Here is a 17,525-nt window from a genome sequence, read left to right as displayed (position 1 = left end):
GACAACCAGTATGGATAAGAGACCTACTCCAGTGCTTTCAAATCCTGGCACTTGCAATAAATTCCTTGAAATGTTGCCTACATTCTCACTACACTGTACAGAGCTGAGCATAGCACTTGCAGTCAGCTCTACCCACAACAGCCCACATTGTGATGCATCTACTTACCGCTACACCCGTCTTAAAAAGGAGGTAATGAACAGTCTGCGTGACGTCTGCTGCATGCATTAGGTTGTGATATGGATTTTTGTGTTTGCTGTAGCCAACTTCCAGAGCTTCCACAAAGGAGACTAGAGCAGAAATTGGAATCTAAACAAGAACAGAACAGAGGAAATAAAGGTGGCCAAACAATGAATAAGCCATTTTTTAAAAAAACCCACCTTTCTGGGGTACAAGCAACAACACGGGTGAGTCCAAATGTGGGTTCTTCTACATTTAAAAGCAGCACATTTAAAACAATCACCTTGGTAATCCCCTCCTAAACTGACATCCCTTCAGTTTGCTCATACCCACAAGAAAAAGAAAGAAAGAAAGAAAGAAAGAAAGAAAGAAAGAAAGAAAGAAAGAAAGAAAGAAAGAAAGAAAGAAAGAAAGAAAGAAAGAAAGGTGGGTGGAGAGAGAGAGAGGCACACGCACAAACACACACACACACACATACATACGTACGTACGTATGTACGTACGTACATACATACATGCATACATACATATTTTCAGAGGGTAGTCATGTTGGAGTAGAAGATTAGACTCCAGTAGCACCTTAGAGGTTTTGGGAGCATAAGCTTTTGAGCGGCAAAGCTTTTGAGTGAAAGCTTATACCCCCCCACACACCAAATCTTGTTAGACTCTAAGGCGCTATGGGACTCGAATCTTAGCTATATGTGATTGTTATATATTCAAAACATCCCAACATCCAAAATGAGTCACTGTCAAGATTTATTAATTAAAATAAATATACCCTGCGTTTCCAACTGTCAGATGGTGGCTAGTGGTCACTTTAGAGCACACATATGTTTTTAAAAAAGGTAAAGGTCCCCTGTGCAAGCACCAGGTCATTCCTGACCCATGGGGTGACATCACATCTCGACATTTCCTAGGCAGACTTTGTTTACGGGGTGGTTTGCCAGTGCCTTCCCCAGTCATCTTCCCTTTACCCCTAGCAAGCTGGGTCCTCATTTTACCGACCTCAGAAGGATGGAAGGCTGAGTCAACCTTGAGCCGGCTACCTGAAACCGACTTCCGTCGGGATTGAACTCAGGTCAGGAGCAGAGCTTGGACTGCAGTACTGCAGCTTACCACTCTGCACTATGGGGCTCCTTCACATATATTAGAACATTATGAATAGGAAAAAAAGCCAAAAAGAAAATGACCCTAAATCCATCTCTGCTGCATACACTCAGCTACACAAACCATTTCAAATTGTTTTAAAAGCTTCCTTAAACAAAGGCCATTTATGCATGGCTGTTTCCTCGCTGTCATCCCACCGACTGCTTCTGGGCTTTGCTTTGATTATACTTGCATTTTCCGACTGTCAGAGGTCACCTTCCTCTCCCTGCGCATTTCGACATGTTTTGCCCACATTTTCTGGATTTGGATTTAGCCAACATCCAGAAAACATGGAGAAAATGTGAAGAAACACACAAGGAGAGCGATGTATAAATGGCCCAAAAGTCGTTAACAGTGCATCTGAAACTGTGTCAAAGTGAGAATCCTTCTGACTGCCTCCAGGAGGTTCTTCTGAAGCATAGGTGGCACAACTGAGAAAGAACTTACTCGAGATGTGGCTGATCTAATGGATTTCAAGTACGGGAAACTCAAGAGAAAGCCCTGGGAGGGATTAAGCACATGACCTTATACCTGGAAAGTCTGCCCTTCAAGACGTGAAGATTTACCAGCCTAATGTACCATTTCAGACAGCCAACAGAAGCTCTTGAGATGATCAAAAGTGTCTTAATTTTGGGCATCTACCGTTACATACAATTAAGCACTCTCATCCCACCAGTGCTGTCCCTAAGGGGGTGTGGGGCCTAGGATGAGGTCCTACCAGTTTTGCATGCCTTTTATTGCCTGGACAACTGGTGTGGCACTTGTGGCAAATGAAGGTAATTTTTTAAATGTGAGAACAGCAAAGTAACACAGAGCATAGGGCTCTAGGTGTCAAAGTGGCACATAGCATAGAGCCCAAACCATGTCAGAAAAAAAAAACAGTTCACTGGAAGCAGTGGGTAGAGCTCAGAGGTGAAGAGGGGAGAGAGTAAGCTACAGGTCTTAGTAAGGGACTGCTGGCTAAATTGTGTGTTGAGATGGGGTTATGGGAAGCTCCTTCATCCTAGGAGTTGGCAAACCAGAAAGTTAGGAAGGACAAAATGGATGGGCCAGCAGCTAGGTTTCCCAGTTCTGGGTTGGGAAATGCCTGGAGATTTTGGGGGTGGAGCCTGAGAAGGACGGGGTTTGGGGAGGGGAGGGACTTCAATGGGGTATAATACCATAGTGTCCGCCTTCCAAAGTGGTCATTTTTCTCTACGTGAACTGATCTCTGCCGCCTGGAGACCAGTTGTAATCCCAGGAGATCTCCAGCCACCACCTGGAGGTTGGCAACCCTAGGCAGCACGTGCGGGTTATTTGTGGTGGGCAGGCGCTGCCATACGCAACACTGAAGCCTCCCTTTCAGTGAAGTCAACAAATGCTGCCTGTTTTATTTCAAAGAAAAACATCAGATTCTTGGCAGGCTCAGGTAGTATTGGGTAATATTGTCTACCTAACTCTTAGTCCTACCTAACTCTTAGACTGCAGTACTGCAGTCCAAGCTCTGCTCACAACCTGAGTTCGATCCAAACGGAAGTCAGTTTCGGATAGCCGGCTCAAGGTTGACTTAGCCTTCCTTCCTTCCGAGGTCAGTAAAATGAGTACCCAGCTTGCTGGGGTAAAGGGAAGATGACTGGGGAAGGCACTGGCAAACCACCTCCTAAACAAAGTCTGCCTAGGAAACGTCAGGATGTGACGTCACCCCATGGGTCAGGAATGACCCGGTGCTTGCACAGGGGACCTTTACCTTTTTAAACTCTTAGTCCTGCTTGTCACAGCAACTACAACACTCTAATTAAATCACTGGACGAAGGTGTTAAAGTCAGTTTGCCCCAAACATAAAGACAGTTAATAGTGCGGATGGAACCAAAACACAAGTTCAGCCATTTGTCTCCTTTCAGCAAGCAATGAGACAGGAGAGAACCAGCAGGATTACTGACCTTGAAGCGGCTGATCAAATCATAGCGCGTGAGCAATTCATAGAAAATGAATTTCAGTGCATGGTCCCCACTAGCGTCATTCAGTGCAAATACATCAAAAGACCACTTGTCTACATTCTGTAAGCGAAGGGAAAAGGAAGCATTAGACTGTATTTTTTTCTGCTGCTGCTGCTGTCAGGAGAAAGCAATTGGTGAGAAGTGAAGTACTCTTTAAATTCTGAGTGGTTCAATATAACATGACCAAAACATTTTCTATTTGATCTTGTTTTGCGTCTTAGAACATCAGCAGTTTTAACCAGCAAAGTACACTCAATTAATTCTTTTCCAGACATTCATCATTCATTTCATTAACTACAAACAACTGATATTTTAAAAAATGCAGAATCCTGCCTGGGTTTAGAAAAAAGAGCAGATAGAGATGTAGTAGAAGAAGAAAAGTTGGTTTTTATATGCCTACTTTCTCTACCACTGAAGGAAGAATGAAACCGGCTTACAATCACCTTCCCTTCCCCTCCCTACAACAAACAACCTGTGAGGCAAGTGGGGCTGAGAGAGTGTGACTAGCCCAAGGTCACCCAGTTCATGTGTAGGAGTGGAGAAACAAATCCAGTTCATCAGATTATCATCCGCCGTTCATGTGGAGGAGTGGGGAATCAAACCTGGTTCTCCAGATCATAGTCCACCGCTCCAAACCACCGCTCTTAACCACTATACCACGCTGCCTTGCCTATACTGTACTGTATTGACATTTGCTACTTGGAAACAGCTACAATTTTCTCTCTCTTCCATTTCAAATTTTTTTAATTTGGTATAGAATAGAGCATGCTGGTGGTTTGAATGCTGTCTCTACTATATATTGAATTATTTGCAAGATCCCTGTTCCATTTCTCATGGAAACAGGCTTGTTCATAAGACCTTCTGCATGTTTAAACTAGTTTAGTGCTAGAACAAGTACAGCCTACTGCTGAACATGACAAACATACATGTACTCAAACTCATACATATGCTTACCTGATTTTTCTAGCTCCCCCCCAAGTGCAAGTAAAACCCAACAATAAAAGTTATCTTCTAGCCACTAGAGCAGCCTGAATAGCCCAGCTTAGTCCAAGCTCATCAAAACTCAGGAGCTAAGAAGGGTTGACCATGGTCAGTTCTTGGATGGAAGGCCACCAGGGAAGACTGGGGTTGCTATGGGGAGGAAGACAATGGTAAACCACTTCTGCTCATCTCTTGCCTAGAACACCCCATGGATGGGGTTGCTATGAGTCAGTTGCAACTTGATGATACGTTCTTCTTCTACATACCAGACAATGCTAAGAACATAACTGAAATTATTTGCTCCCAAGAGGCCTACAAGCAGGACATATAGGGTTGCTAGGTCCCTCTTTGCCACTGGGGGGAGGTTTTTGGGGCAGAGCCTGAGGAGGGAGGGGTTTGGGGAGGTGAGAGACTTCAATGCCATAGAGTCCAATTGCCAAAGTGGTCATTTTCTCCAGGTGAACTGATCTCTATCGGCTGGAGATCAGGTATTTCCCAACCCAGAGCTGGCAACCCTGCACAAGACTTGCTATTTTGGTTGCAGGAACCAACTGCTACCCCCCTCCCTGGCCAGAATTTGCACACATCAAGTGGTGGGAGATGCCAAACAGAACAATTCATTTTTTAAAAAAATCACAAACTCAATCTCTTTTGATATTCTATATTCAACTGTCAAATGGTGATTAAGTATGTTAAGTGGCTATTCAGTACATTATTCTGTGTTTACATAACTATGATCATGCCAAGTGATTTTGTATGTGAATTTTTGTTGCTATTTTTAATCAACTAAAATTCAAATGTGCAAATGTAACAAACAGTACAGTGGCAAGAAAAAGAGACATTGAATTGTGCTGCAAATTAGACTGACAGGACAATTTTGGTTAACAGCGCTCATGCATTATACATTTGATTATAATAAGAATATCCTAAGTGCAATTTGTCTGTAATTTTTGCAAATGTGTTTTCAGACTAAATGAAACTCCATTAACTAGCCAGAAAAACATCACAAAAGGAAGAACACACACCAATGTTGCATCTTTTGCCTGATGGGAAAATAACTTTCTCAAAACAAGAGTAGATCTGAAATTTCATGTGGTTGTTTCCACTAAATAACTTCTTGTTTTCTTCAACAAGGGTGAAAGGTAAAATAAACTACATTTTTCTGTGATTACGGAACTGAACTCTTTTTTATGCCCATATCAGGCAAGCCTTATGAAGGGCATTCCAAAGGCATGGAGCCAACGCCAAAAAAGCCCTGTCCCTGGTTGCCACCCACCTCACCTCTGCAAGTGTGAGATAGAGAGCAGGGCTTGTAAAGAGGATCTTAACAAGGGCTGTATGGTTTTACTTTGGATTTAGGGTGGGAATCAAATATTTGAATACTTGTTCATGGCAGAACAGCATTTGAGGGAGGTGCATCCATTTATGTGAACCCTCTCCTGCAAGCTGGAGTGGGACAACTCTAGGAAATGTTTTGTCATGTGATCTGTGCTACACACTTCAATGCACTGTGATCACAGCACTATTTAACAAGCCCAATGCAGGCTGTTATTTCACTTCACTTCCAGGCAGGTTCCAGTAGAACCTCTTTGAAAACTCTAATTTACTTTCCACAAACATATTTCTCTACACCAAAGCTGCATTTCCTTAACAATGTATTAAAAATTTGAAGCTTTAAATTGGAATATTTCCCCCCATGTTCAGCCTTTATTGCAGATCAGTTCCAAAATTCTCCAAGGCATTCTAATTGGGAACTAAAGTTGATTGAATCTCATACAGGCAAATCTATGGTTGATTTGGCTCCAGCAGGGAGAGGAAAAGCGCAAGCAATTCTGCAGACGCCATTTGTAGACATTAGGATCTACTTAGTCTACTAAGACTAAAATCTAATGAGAATGCTAGGCACTTAACACCAAAAACTTAATTGAAGCTTGGAACGCCAAAACAAAAAACCTTCATGAGTTGCAGTTGTCAGAAGTTCCAGGAACCTCAGAGATCTGAGGATGGTATCTACTCACGTGATCTACTATGGAGTGTGCACATTCAAGTTGTAATGCCTCTGTAGGTAGCGCATGGAGAATCAGCTCCATGGCAACCATTTCAAGTAAGTTTCATACACATACATTGGGGTATTAAAATATTGCATTCAGGTTAATATAGCACCACAGTACTCAGGTATTATTCACAGTCCTGGATGTTGTTCAGTCCTCTATTTTCCACTACCTGTTTAACTACTGCAGAATCCTGTTGTCCTCTTTATTTAAACTGTAAGAAACAGCTAAAGCTTGTCACTGACAACTAAGATCAAGTTAATTAATGACATAGTATCACCTATTACTCAGCATGGGTGTGAAAGCTGGACAATGAAGAAAGCGGAAAGGAAGAAAGTAGATTCCTTTGAAATGTGGTGTTGGAAGAGAGTATCACAGATACCTTGGACCACCAAAAAAAAAAAAAAAAAAAAACCAAATAAGCGGGTTCAAGATCAATTCAAGCCTGAACTGTCCCTAGAAACTAAAATGACTAAACTGAGGCTGTCGTACTTTGGTCACATTATGAGAAGACAAGAGTCACTGGAAAAGACAATCATGCAAGGAAAAGTTGAAGGCAGCAGGAAAAGAGGAAGACCCAACAAGAGATGGATTGACTGTATAAAGGAAGCCACAGCCTTCTGCTTGTAAGACCCGAGCAAGGCTGTTAACGGTAGGTCATTTTGGAGGATATTGATTCATAGGGTCACCATGAGTTGGAAGCGACTTGATGGCACTTCACACACAAAGCTTCTTAGAGTTCAGACCCGGTTCCAGGTTCTGGGGGGCCCTGGGCAGTGAGTGTTCAGACTTCCCTCTCCTACCAACCCCCATTCTCATGTCATCCTTCTTGCTCACCCAGAAGCATATCTCTGGGCCACTGCCCATCCATGATCCATGTTCACTGCCCATGAACGTTTTTCCATCTGTGGAACATCTGCTCTGGAGGACTTATACCACTACTTATTTGAATGCCTCTATACGTGGAACCCAGGGCTAAATTTCTTGCTGGGTTGGTTTCTGGCCTAAACAATTGTCCCAGTGCTGACAATTTAGTATTTTTGTTAAAAGATTCTGATAGGTTTGTTTCTTATAGGACCTCCCTGTGTGCTCTGGAGGCAAAGTAAATAAGGTTCAGTACGGTAACTAAGAGAGCTGATCCTTCGAGTTGACTTTAATGGTGGTTAGGTCTCATTGGCCGATTGGGATACCACCGCAACTTTTAGTTATTATTGCTCTGAATGCATCAATCTAGCATAGTTTTTATTATGTATATTTAGCATTGTCGATATGTTTGTAATGGCCTAAGGCTATATGCAAATAAAGCTATTCATTCGTTCACTGCCCATCCATGCATCCTTCCCCACCTGTTCACTTGCTTGCAAGCCCTCCTACAGCCTGCACTCCAAATCACATGCACTGCACACGGCTGGCACCACACCAAACAAGCACCGCTCACACACCCTTCCCCTGTTGGGGCTGGGCAGGTCATGTAGCTGGGAGCATGAGTGGTGGGAAGGTTGAAGAGTGAAAGGAGGAAGGGCTCATCAGTCGGAGAGAGGAGCTGCAGGCAGGGGGCAGCGGCAGTAAAAACAGTGAGCCCCAGAAGTTGCCCCACGCTGGGGTATGCTGATGCCAGGCCTGTGTGAGTTCAATTAAACTGGAGAGAAAATGAAAAGCAGAGCTCTTAGATCCCTGCAGAAGGCTGCAACGCCCTTTCAGAACTTTAGCCCTGACCTGGATGGCCCAGGCTAGCCTGATCTCGTCAGATCTCAGAAGCTAAGCAGGGTCGGCCCTGGTTAGTATTTGGATGGGAGACCACCAAGGAATACCAGGGTTGCATGCAGAGGAAGGCCCTGGCAAACCACCTCTGTTGGTCTATTGCCATGAAACCCCCCCAAAAAAGGGTCGTTATAAGTCGGCTGCGACTTGACGGCACTTTACACACACAAGAGAGACTAGTCAATCGGCCTTACCTTTAGCACTCCGATCACTGCTGGTGGGTAGCTCAGTCCAACCATATTGGATGTTCGCCTGTACATCCTGTCAAGATAAAATACATTAATGGACCTATAAAATTTTCTTTGTACATGTGAGGTAGAGTCTGCAGATCCATCCTGCCAATCATCGCAGGATTCCTTTATTAGTTGTGCATGGTGGATCCCCACTCCGCGGGTTTTTTTGTTGGAAAATCATAGCAGCAGATCTGATCTTGTGCTTACAAAGCAAACTGTTGCACATATGAATCACCCCTCCATCACTAGCTCTTAGTGCTAAATATTATGAGTGTTTATTTATGACACATAAGTAGTTTCCTTAAGCATTCAGCATACAGTGTGGAACAGGGAGGGGAAACTATACTACATGCGAAAGGTTTGGTTTTTATATAGAAGTACAGAAGTTGATAGTACAATATTACCCTAAGGATCTTGCACTCAGACTTCTCAAGGCAACACATCCTCATAAGCCTCAATGTCTTATGGAGCTCCAGAAAACTGTCCATATTAATTGCAAACTCTTTCTCAGCATGCTGTAGTGGTTAAGAGCGGTGGACTCCAATCTGGAGAACCGGGTTTGATTCCCCACTCCTCCTCATGAGCGGCAGACTCTAATCTAATGAACAGGGTTTGTTTCCCCACTCCTACACATGAAGCCTGCTGGGTGACCTTGGGCTTCTCACAGTTCTCTCTGAACTCTCTCAGCTCCTCCTACTTCACAAGGTGTCTGTTGTGGGGAGAGGAAGGGAAGGCGATTGTAAACCACTTTGAGACTCCTTGAAGGTAGAGAAAACCAGGGTATAAAAAACAACTCTTCTTCTTCAAGAATAGGGACTTTGAGTCTATAGAGATGTGTTACATTGAAAAGTCTGCTACATATCTATATTCAGCAGTTTTAGGATTCTATTGCGCTGTATTATATTGCATTTTTTGGTGTGTTTTCTTGGTAAAGCTAAAATTATTTTGTTCATCATAAAATGGTCTGTGAGCAATTTCCCCCCTCAGTGTTGACTGCCTAAGCTTATCGAAATGTAATCACAAAGATGTCTATTATTTTTATAAAAACATAGGGCACTTTGGCTCTAGACTCCCCGTTTCTTTTTAATTGATTACAATTATATTTATTTATACAGTGAATGTATTTATTTATTTATTTATTTATTTATTTGTTTATTTAACAGTGAATACTCTGTGAATAGTTATCTATCTGTCTGAACTAAAAATCACAAATAAAGAGCGAAAAGCCCATATTATGAATGGTCACAATTTGTCTGTTCACTCTGTGACTTAGTTAGAAACCAAAAACTGCCCAACCAAATCTACTATGAGACTGGGACTGAATTTTACTAATGGTTCCCTCCAGTGTATTTTCATATATTTGTGCTTAGGTTTCCGTTCTTGGTTTAGTTTTTGTATTTCAAAAAAATGTCATGCGCTCTTCAATCCATATCAACACCTTCTCTGATGCTTGACTACCCTTTGGTGCAGGACAGTTAAATCCCCCATTACCTCTCCACAAATATCCCAGCTTGAACTGCATGGACGATGCTTCGGAACCTGGGCTTCTCTTCGGTCCTCCTGAGCATCATCCCCATCTGCCGTGTGAAGGTGGAAGCCAGCCAATCCCGTACCTCTGAGGGCACAGAATCGGACTGGATATCGCTGAGCTCATCTTCTGTATCCAGCAAACGCCTGTAGGAGGATTTGGGGAGAAAGAGTCAATAAAGGTTTCCTAAGTGACGGCATTCCTTCTGCAACGTTGTTTACAACTGTCACACGTGCAAAAAACCACTGGTTAAATCCATCAGTTGGTTTTTATTTTATTTTTTTGTAAATTTAACGAAGCACGCTGCGGACATTCAGTTTTTTCTTTGGACGACAGCAGTGCCACCCGATTGCAAATTAGCTCACTTGTTGAGAGTCAGAACAATGAAAGAGCACATTATTGTTCCAGAAGTATTCCTGATTAAGTTTGCAGTGCACCGAGACCCCAGTTTTGAACACATGAACACATGAAGCTGCCTTATACTGAATCAGACCCTTGGTCCATCAAAGTCAGTACTGTCTACACAGACTGGCAGTGGCTCTCCGAGGTCTCAGGAAAGGTCTTTTACATCACCTACCTGCCTACTTCCTTTAACTGGAGATGCCGGGGATTGGACCTGGGACCTTCTGCATGTCAAGCAGATGCTCTACCACTGAGCTACAGGCCTTCCTACTTTGTTAGCACGCTTTCTAAATGCAATGGATTACAGGATTCTGTATATTGTAATTTCCAAGGCACTATTCTTTTGTTCTCAAAGTAAATGAAGCATCATTGAAAGCAGGTGACTTATTCAGCCCACTGATAGGTCTGTCCCATCTCATAAACTTGGAGGATGGAGGCACGTCGAGGCACGTCCGTTACCTGTCAAACGTATTCCCACTAAACATTCAATTCGAACCCGATACAAATATTAGCATCAAAAACACTGAACAAGGGACTAGTCCCCAGTTCCCAAAAGCCAGGACAAATCCCTCCCCAACCACTGTTTTCCATGGTTTGTACAAGGAATAAAAAACTTCCCCAATTATAGCATTAACACAGAATCAGTCAACTCACCTGGTTTCATCAATGTACACAGATTCAAGTACGGTAGCTGCATATTCCAAGTTCTTTTTCAAGTCAACCACAGAAGCCTCTCCTCTTTCTAGCTGCTTAACCAAAGATCGCAACCTATGAGAAGAGGGAAAACATTGATTAGCACAAAGCCGACGACGGGATTGCAAATGAACCCAAATAATGTCACTCATGAAATCCCTTACTTACAAAGTCCATAAGGAAACTATACTGTAAGTATGTGGTGTGCATTTGGCTACAATCCATTACTGTTGGAATCTTGAGAACTACACAAGCATACATTGAATCATCTACAATCTTACACAAGCCTGTTTTCTTGGCAAAGGACTGTCTTTCATAAAAGCATTTCCTGTCTAGCAAGATGGCCTCATTATGTTATCACCCAGAATGATCGGTCATTGAGAATATTTTATGGCCAATGAATTTGTTAAAATGAGAAGGGAAGGGAAAGTTCAGATAAGCAGTTTGATGCCTGCAGTCAGAATTACTAATATAATAACAACACATTCATTTAGCAGCACTCAGTATATTATCTGGCCTGAGAAAGGAACAGAAATACAAGTCACCATCATTGTTTGGTGAAGGACAGTGCAATCCCAAGTAGAGTTACACCCTTCTATGTAACTCTGCTTAGGACAGCACTGTGTGCCTCCGGTTTTGACTGACAGGGCCAGTTTGGCTATAGCATTCCAGCTCCTCCACAACATTGTTTGGAGAACTGGGAATAGGGTTGCCAGGTCCCTCTTTGCCACCGGCAGGAGGTTTTTGGGGTGGAGCCTGAGGAGGGCGGGGTTTGGGGAGGGGAGGGACTTTATTGCCATAGAGTCCAATTGCCAAAGCAGCCATTTTCTCCAGGTGAACTTATCTCTATCGGCTGGAGATCAGCTGTAATAGCAGGAGATCTCCAGCTGATACATGGAGGTTGGCAACCCTAACTGGGAATGAATTGCAGACTCGTGGGTCCCCCCCCTTCCCTTGCTCCCTCTATCTTGTCAATCCATTGTTTGCTGATTCATCCAAATCAGGTAAACTATGATTGTTGCCTATAGCTTACCTGCAGACTGGAACTACACATTATTTTCCAGTTCTGATTTGCAAGGAAACCTTGGTTTGCCAAGGAGAAAGTGAAAGAAGGCACAAAGAAGAACGGGGAAGAAGGAATATATGAACGTAAGTCAAACTATTGTTTGCCATTAGGTGTGAACCACACCACACTGTCTAAGCAGCTTTTTTTTCCAGAGATCTTTATTCATTCCCAGTTAGGCAATTCATTCCCAGTTAGGGTTGCCAGCATTGAGTGTTGCTATAGATGGTCTGCCAACTTTCTGTAGAACTTTTTTGGGTAGCATTGGAGGAGGGACGTCAGCACCCCTCATGTGTCCATAGCCTTAATGATTAGGGTTGCCAGGTACCTCTTCACCAGCAGCTGGAGGTTTTTGGGGCAGAGCCTGAGGAGGGCGGGGTTAGGGGAGAGGCTTCAATTCCATAGAGTCCAGTGGGCAAAGGTGCCATTTTCTCCAGGTTAACTGATCTCTATTGGCTGGAGATCAGTGGTAATAGCAGGTGATCTCTAGCTACTACCTAGAAGTTGGAAACCCTATTAATGATGAATAAATATAACACATATGGCACAGAAGTACTATCACAACATAGAAAATGACACCTTTGTATTTCACGTTTTTCATTTGACTGGCTAAACACTAGATATATTTATTTAGATAAAAATCAAGCAACATTTCCCCCAAATTATGCTCAGGCCTCAACAGTTTGTGTAATTAATCCTACTGTCATCATTTTATTCACATATTCATTAGCAGTTTGAAATGTTCGGATTTACAAGTTATTCTGCGGCCTCACTATCTGGTTTTAGTTTTCTGGGCAAACTAAGGAGCCGCAAGGGGAAAGAACAACTCAGCAAGGTGACAGGGATATGATCGAAGTAAGGGCTTGCTAATGTTCCCACTGAACAGGACATCTCCAGCTGGAGATTTATAGCCCAATCATAACAGGGGGTGTGATTAAGGAGTGCCTGGGGACAGCATAGCCACGTACCTCCAGAGCAGTTTGCTGTCGAGCGCAGCAAGCCGAAAAAGCATTTTTGAAGAAAACCCTGTGGAACTCTCTATAGTTCCACGGGGCTATGCCTGCCTTTTTACAGGCGTAACTCAGCGCCTGCAAAAAGGAGGATTCGCAGGCCGAAAGGGATTAGGGAGTTGACTGAAGTCAGCCCCGTCCGTGGGAATGCCCCCTTTGCCGCCGGCATGAGCCTCTGCACCGGGAAAACGCGGCTGGCAAAGCTGCGCCAGTGCCCGAGCATGGTGCAGCCGCACGGCTCCCCAGAGCTGGTGTAAACGCCCTTGTGCCAGCCCCTGTGGCACTAACGCCGGCACAGAGGTCACGCCGACTCTTATCCCCTTTTCCCCCTCTTGTCAGGATTGGGCTGTTAGTGTATACTGTTTCCATGTTCCACAAAACATTTTACTGTCTGAGTGTCAGACTCTGGCGTCCATCCCTAGCATCCCATAAACAGACACGCTCAGGCAGGTGATCCTAAGCAATGCTAATTTATTAGGAGCAAAAAGACAGATTTAAAAGAAGCTGACTGCAGGAGAGGTTGCTAATGGGGTCTAAGCAGGCAGGTTACAGTATAAAAGCATTCTAGGCAAGGAAGTAAACCGAAGTGAAACCACAGTGCAGTAACTACGAGATCACGGTTCCCAGAGAATCGCAGACATGACATCTGTGATAAACAGTACACAGGATTTGCAGCATGAGAACAAAACCTTGACTGGCTGCCAGAGCCTGGCCTTGACAGGAAGCCAGCCTCTGGCCTGCAATTGCCAAACTCCTACTCCAAAGGTAGCAAAGACCTGACACTGAGTGGCTTTGGAGAGGCTCCTATACAAACAAAGTTTCCGGATGTGTGAGTTGCTTTGTGATCTGGGGTGCCTAGAGTTGCCAAATCCCACTTGGGAAATACTTGGAGATTTGGGGGTGGAAGGTGGGGTTTGCCAACCTCCAGGTACTAGCTGGAGATCTCCTGCTGTTACAACTGATCTCCAGCCGACAGAGATCATTTCACCTGGAGAAAATAGCCGCTTTGGTGATTGGACTCTATGGCATTGAATGCCCTCCCCTCCCTAAACCCCACCCTCCTCAGGCTCTGCTCCTAAAACCTCCTGCTGGTGGTGAAGAGGGACCTGGCAACCCTACTTCAGCAGCATTTTCTCCAGTGGAACTGATCCTGTCATCTGGAGATCAGTGGTAATCCCAGGATATCTTCAGCCTCCACTTGGAGAGCACACAATATGCAATCCTTTCATGGTACAACAGAGGCGAACACTATGCCTATTCTCGCCAACACTCAAGGATCCAAAGAAAGGAGAAAACGAATGCATGCCAATTGGTGCTTCCTTGCGCCGGCTGTGCCACTAAGAATTGTAATTGCCTGTAAAACAGGGATAGTTCATTGGGGCCTGAAATTTGGCAGAAAGGATTCCTTGCGTGGGAGAGTAGAAGCCCTAAGTATTGTCGAAGGCTTTCACGGTCAGAGTTCATTGGTTCTTGTAGGTTATCCGGGCTGTGTAACCGTGGTCTTGGAATTTTCTTTCCTGACGTTTCGCCAGCAACTGTGGCAGGCATCTTCAGAGTAGTAACACTGAAGGACAGTGTCTCTCAGTGTCAAGGGTGTAGGAAGAGTAATATATAGTCAGAAAGGGGGTTGGGTTTGAGCTGAGTATTGTCCTGCAAAAGTATTGTCCTGTAAGTATCAAGATAATGTGCTAATGAGGGTATGGTATGTTAATATGGAACCATTGTATCCTGAAGTGATCTGTTAATGTGTGTAATCCAAAACTAATCTGTATGGCTATTGTTGAATGTTGTCTTTGTCTGGAGGTTTTTCAGGGCAGGAAGCCAAGCCTTATTCATTCTTAAACTCTCCTCTTTTCTGTTAAAGTTGTGCTGATGTTTATGAATTTCAATGGCTTCTCTGTGCAATCTGACAAAATAGTTGGTAGAATTGTCCAGTCTTTCACTCCGACCCATCGTGAGTGCCATTGGTTCCCCAACATATGAATTAGCTAAATATTTGACCACCCTCCTACAGGACTACATTGGAAAAACCACTTCTTACATCAAAGATTCAACTCACTTCATCAACAAAATCAGTCCGTTAAGACTCAATCCAAAGGATATATTAATCAGTTTTGATGTTGTATCCCTCTTTACCAAGGTTCCAGTTAAAGACACAATCTCATTGATTAACCAGATTTTTTCCAGAAGATATAACAGCCTTATTTCACCATTGTTTGACAACAAGTTATTTCCTATGGGATCAAGAATTTTATGAACAGATTGATGGAGTAGCTATGGGAAGTCCACTCAGTCCAGTAATAGCAAACTTTTACATGGAATATTTTGAAAAGACAGCATTAGAATCAGCACCTTACAAACCTACAGTCTGGTTCAGGTTCGTAGATGATACATTTACCATTTGGAGCCATGGGGAAGAAAAATTAATGGACTTTCTAAACCACCTTAATAATATCCATCCAAACATTCAGTTTACCATGGAAAAGGAAATTGAGGGTAAACTCCCATTTCTTGATACCCTTGTCATCCGTAAATCAAACCTTCAGTTAGGTCACAAGGTCTACCGGAAACCAACTCACACAGATCGCTACTTACACAAAAACTCCAACCACCACCCCCGACAGAAAAGAGGAATAATCAAAACATTAATGGACCGTGCAAGACGGATCTGTGAACCACAGTTTCTCAAGGAAGAAACTAACCATCAAAATCACGCACTGCTAGCAAACGGCTACTCCAAGAATGAAATCAGAAGGGCCATTGAACCAAACAAAAATCAGAAAACTCAAGAAAAACAGTCTCCCATAGGAAAGGTTTTCTTGCCATTTATTAAAGGAGTCACTGATAGGATGGAGAAACTTTTGAAAAAACATAACCTACAAACAGTGTTTAAACCCACCAAGAAAATACAACAAATGCTACGATCAGCAAAAGACAAAAGAGACCCCCTCACCTCTGCAGGAGTATATCGTATACCTTGCAGCTGTGGAGAAGTTTACATCGGGACCACAAAACGCAGCATACAAACAAGGATAAAAGAACATGAAAGATACTGCAGACTTGGCCAACCTGAGAAATCAGCAGTGGCTGAACATGGACTGACACAAACAGGACACAGGGTCTTATTCCAAGACACTGAAAGACTGGACAATTCTACCAACTATTTTGTCAGATTGCACAGAGAAGCCATTGAAATTCATAAACATCAGCACAACTTTAACAGAAAAGAGGAGAGTTTAAGAATGAATAAGGCTTGGCTTCCTGCCCTGAAAAACCTCCAGACAAAGACAACATTCAACAATAGCCATACAGATTAGTTTTGGATTACACACATTAACAGATCACTTCATGATACAATGGTTCCATATTAACATACCATACCCTCATTAGCACATTATCTTGATACTTACAGGACAATACTTTTGCAGGACAATACTCAGCTCAAACCCAACCCCCTTTCTGACTATATATTACTCTTCCTACACCTTTGACACTGAGAGACACTGTCCTTCAGTGTTACTACTCTGAAGATGCCTGCCACAGTTGCTGGCGAAACGTCAGGAAAGAAAATTCCAAGAGCACGGTTACACAGCCCGGATAACCTACAAGAACCAAAGAAGCCCTAAGATTTTTATCCCACTTAGGTGTATAGCAAATATAAAAAGTTACAAGCAGAAATGTGCTTTCCATCGAAACCAATGAAAACAAGTCAACGCAACAAGAATCCACACAGATATAATAGCTACCATAAAGAGGGGGAAAATCAAAACGGACCAAAAAAATGACCTTATTCAATGTTCTGTGTAGCTCTCTAAATAACAACACGTTGCAAGTTTGCGGCGCCGAATTCAACGCCCATAAACAAGATGGGCCTATTGAATAGCTATAACATCACGGCACTAGCATCCATCATGCCAGATTAGGTACGACACACAGTGCATCAATCATTGGGAGAAGGCAGGGAGGTTTCAAAACAGAACACTCTATTTCTCATGCACACACAAAAATGATGTTGCCTTTGTCTCACCATTTGTTATCTATAAATGCTGCTATGATTTATCTTGTAGCAGCCCTGGCAGCAGCCACACGCCTTCGTCGAAAGCGCGGCCGTCGCCATGTGACAAATGCTCTCAAAGCATGACTACAACCATTCTGAATAAATTATAGACCTTCGTGGCATCAGAGCTTTCAAATGACTGAAAGCCGTGCAGCATTTCAGCTAGGTTGGGTGGTGAGCCATTGGCAGGGAATGGTCTGCACACAGGCAGGAACCCAGGAAGAAGAATATGTTAAACTGTGTTATACCGCATCAGGCCATTGGTCTGGTCCATCAAGGTCACTATTGTCTACTCAGATTGGCAGCCACTGTCTGGAATCTTAGGCAGAGGTTTTTCACATCTCTGATTATATAATCCTTTTGGGGTGCTGGGGATTGAACTTAGGACCTTCTGTATGCCATGCAGATGTTCTCCACTGAGCCATGCCCCACCTAATGTTGTGTTAT

General features: G+C 43.3%; 1 protein-coding gene across 4 annotated transcripts in view; it reads right to left on the bottom strand.

Moving 5' to 3' along the window:
* The window catches only part of LOC130484558 (dual specificity calcium/calmodulin-dependent 3',5'-cyclic nucleotide phosphodiesterase 1C-like), a 173,025-nt gene that overhangs the window by 55,510 nt on the left and 99,990 nt on the right, over positions 1–17,525 (bottom strand). For all 4 annotated transcript variants that reach the window (XM_056857598.1, XM_056857600.1, XM_056857599.1 and 1 more), the window contains exons 2-6: positions 10,910–11,023; positions 9,817–9,999; positions 8,287–8,353; positions 3,243–3,359; positions 167–307 (exon numbers count right to left, since the gene is read on the bottom strand). In XM_056857598.1, the coding sequence (XP_056713576.1) occupies positions 167–307; positions 3,243–3,359; positions 8,287–8,353; positions 9,817–9,999; positions 10,910–11,023 (622 nt within the window). The remainder of the gene's footprint in view (positions 1–166; positions 308–3,242; positions 3,360–8,286; positions 8,354–9,816; positions 10,000–10,909; positions 11,024–17,525) is intronic.

Source organism: Euleptes europaea, chromosome 11 (assembly GCF_029931775.1).
Source record: "Euleptes europaea isolate rEulEur1 chromosome 11, rEulEur1.hap1, whole genome shotgun sequence".
In the NCBI taxonomy this organism is placed as follows: domain Eukaryota; kingdom Metazoa; phylum Chordata; class Lepidosauria; order Squamata; family Sphaerodactylidae; genus Euleptes; species Euleptes europaea.
This window is presented reverse-complemented; position numbering and strand designations above follow the sequence as displayed.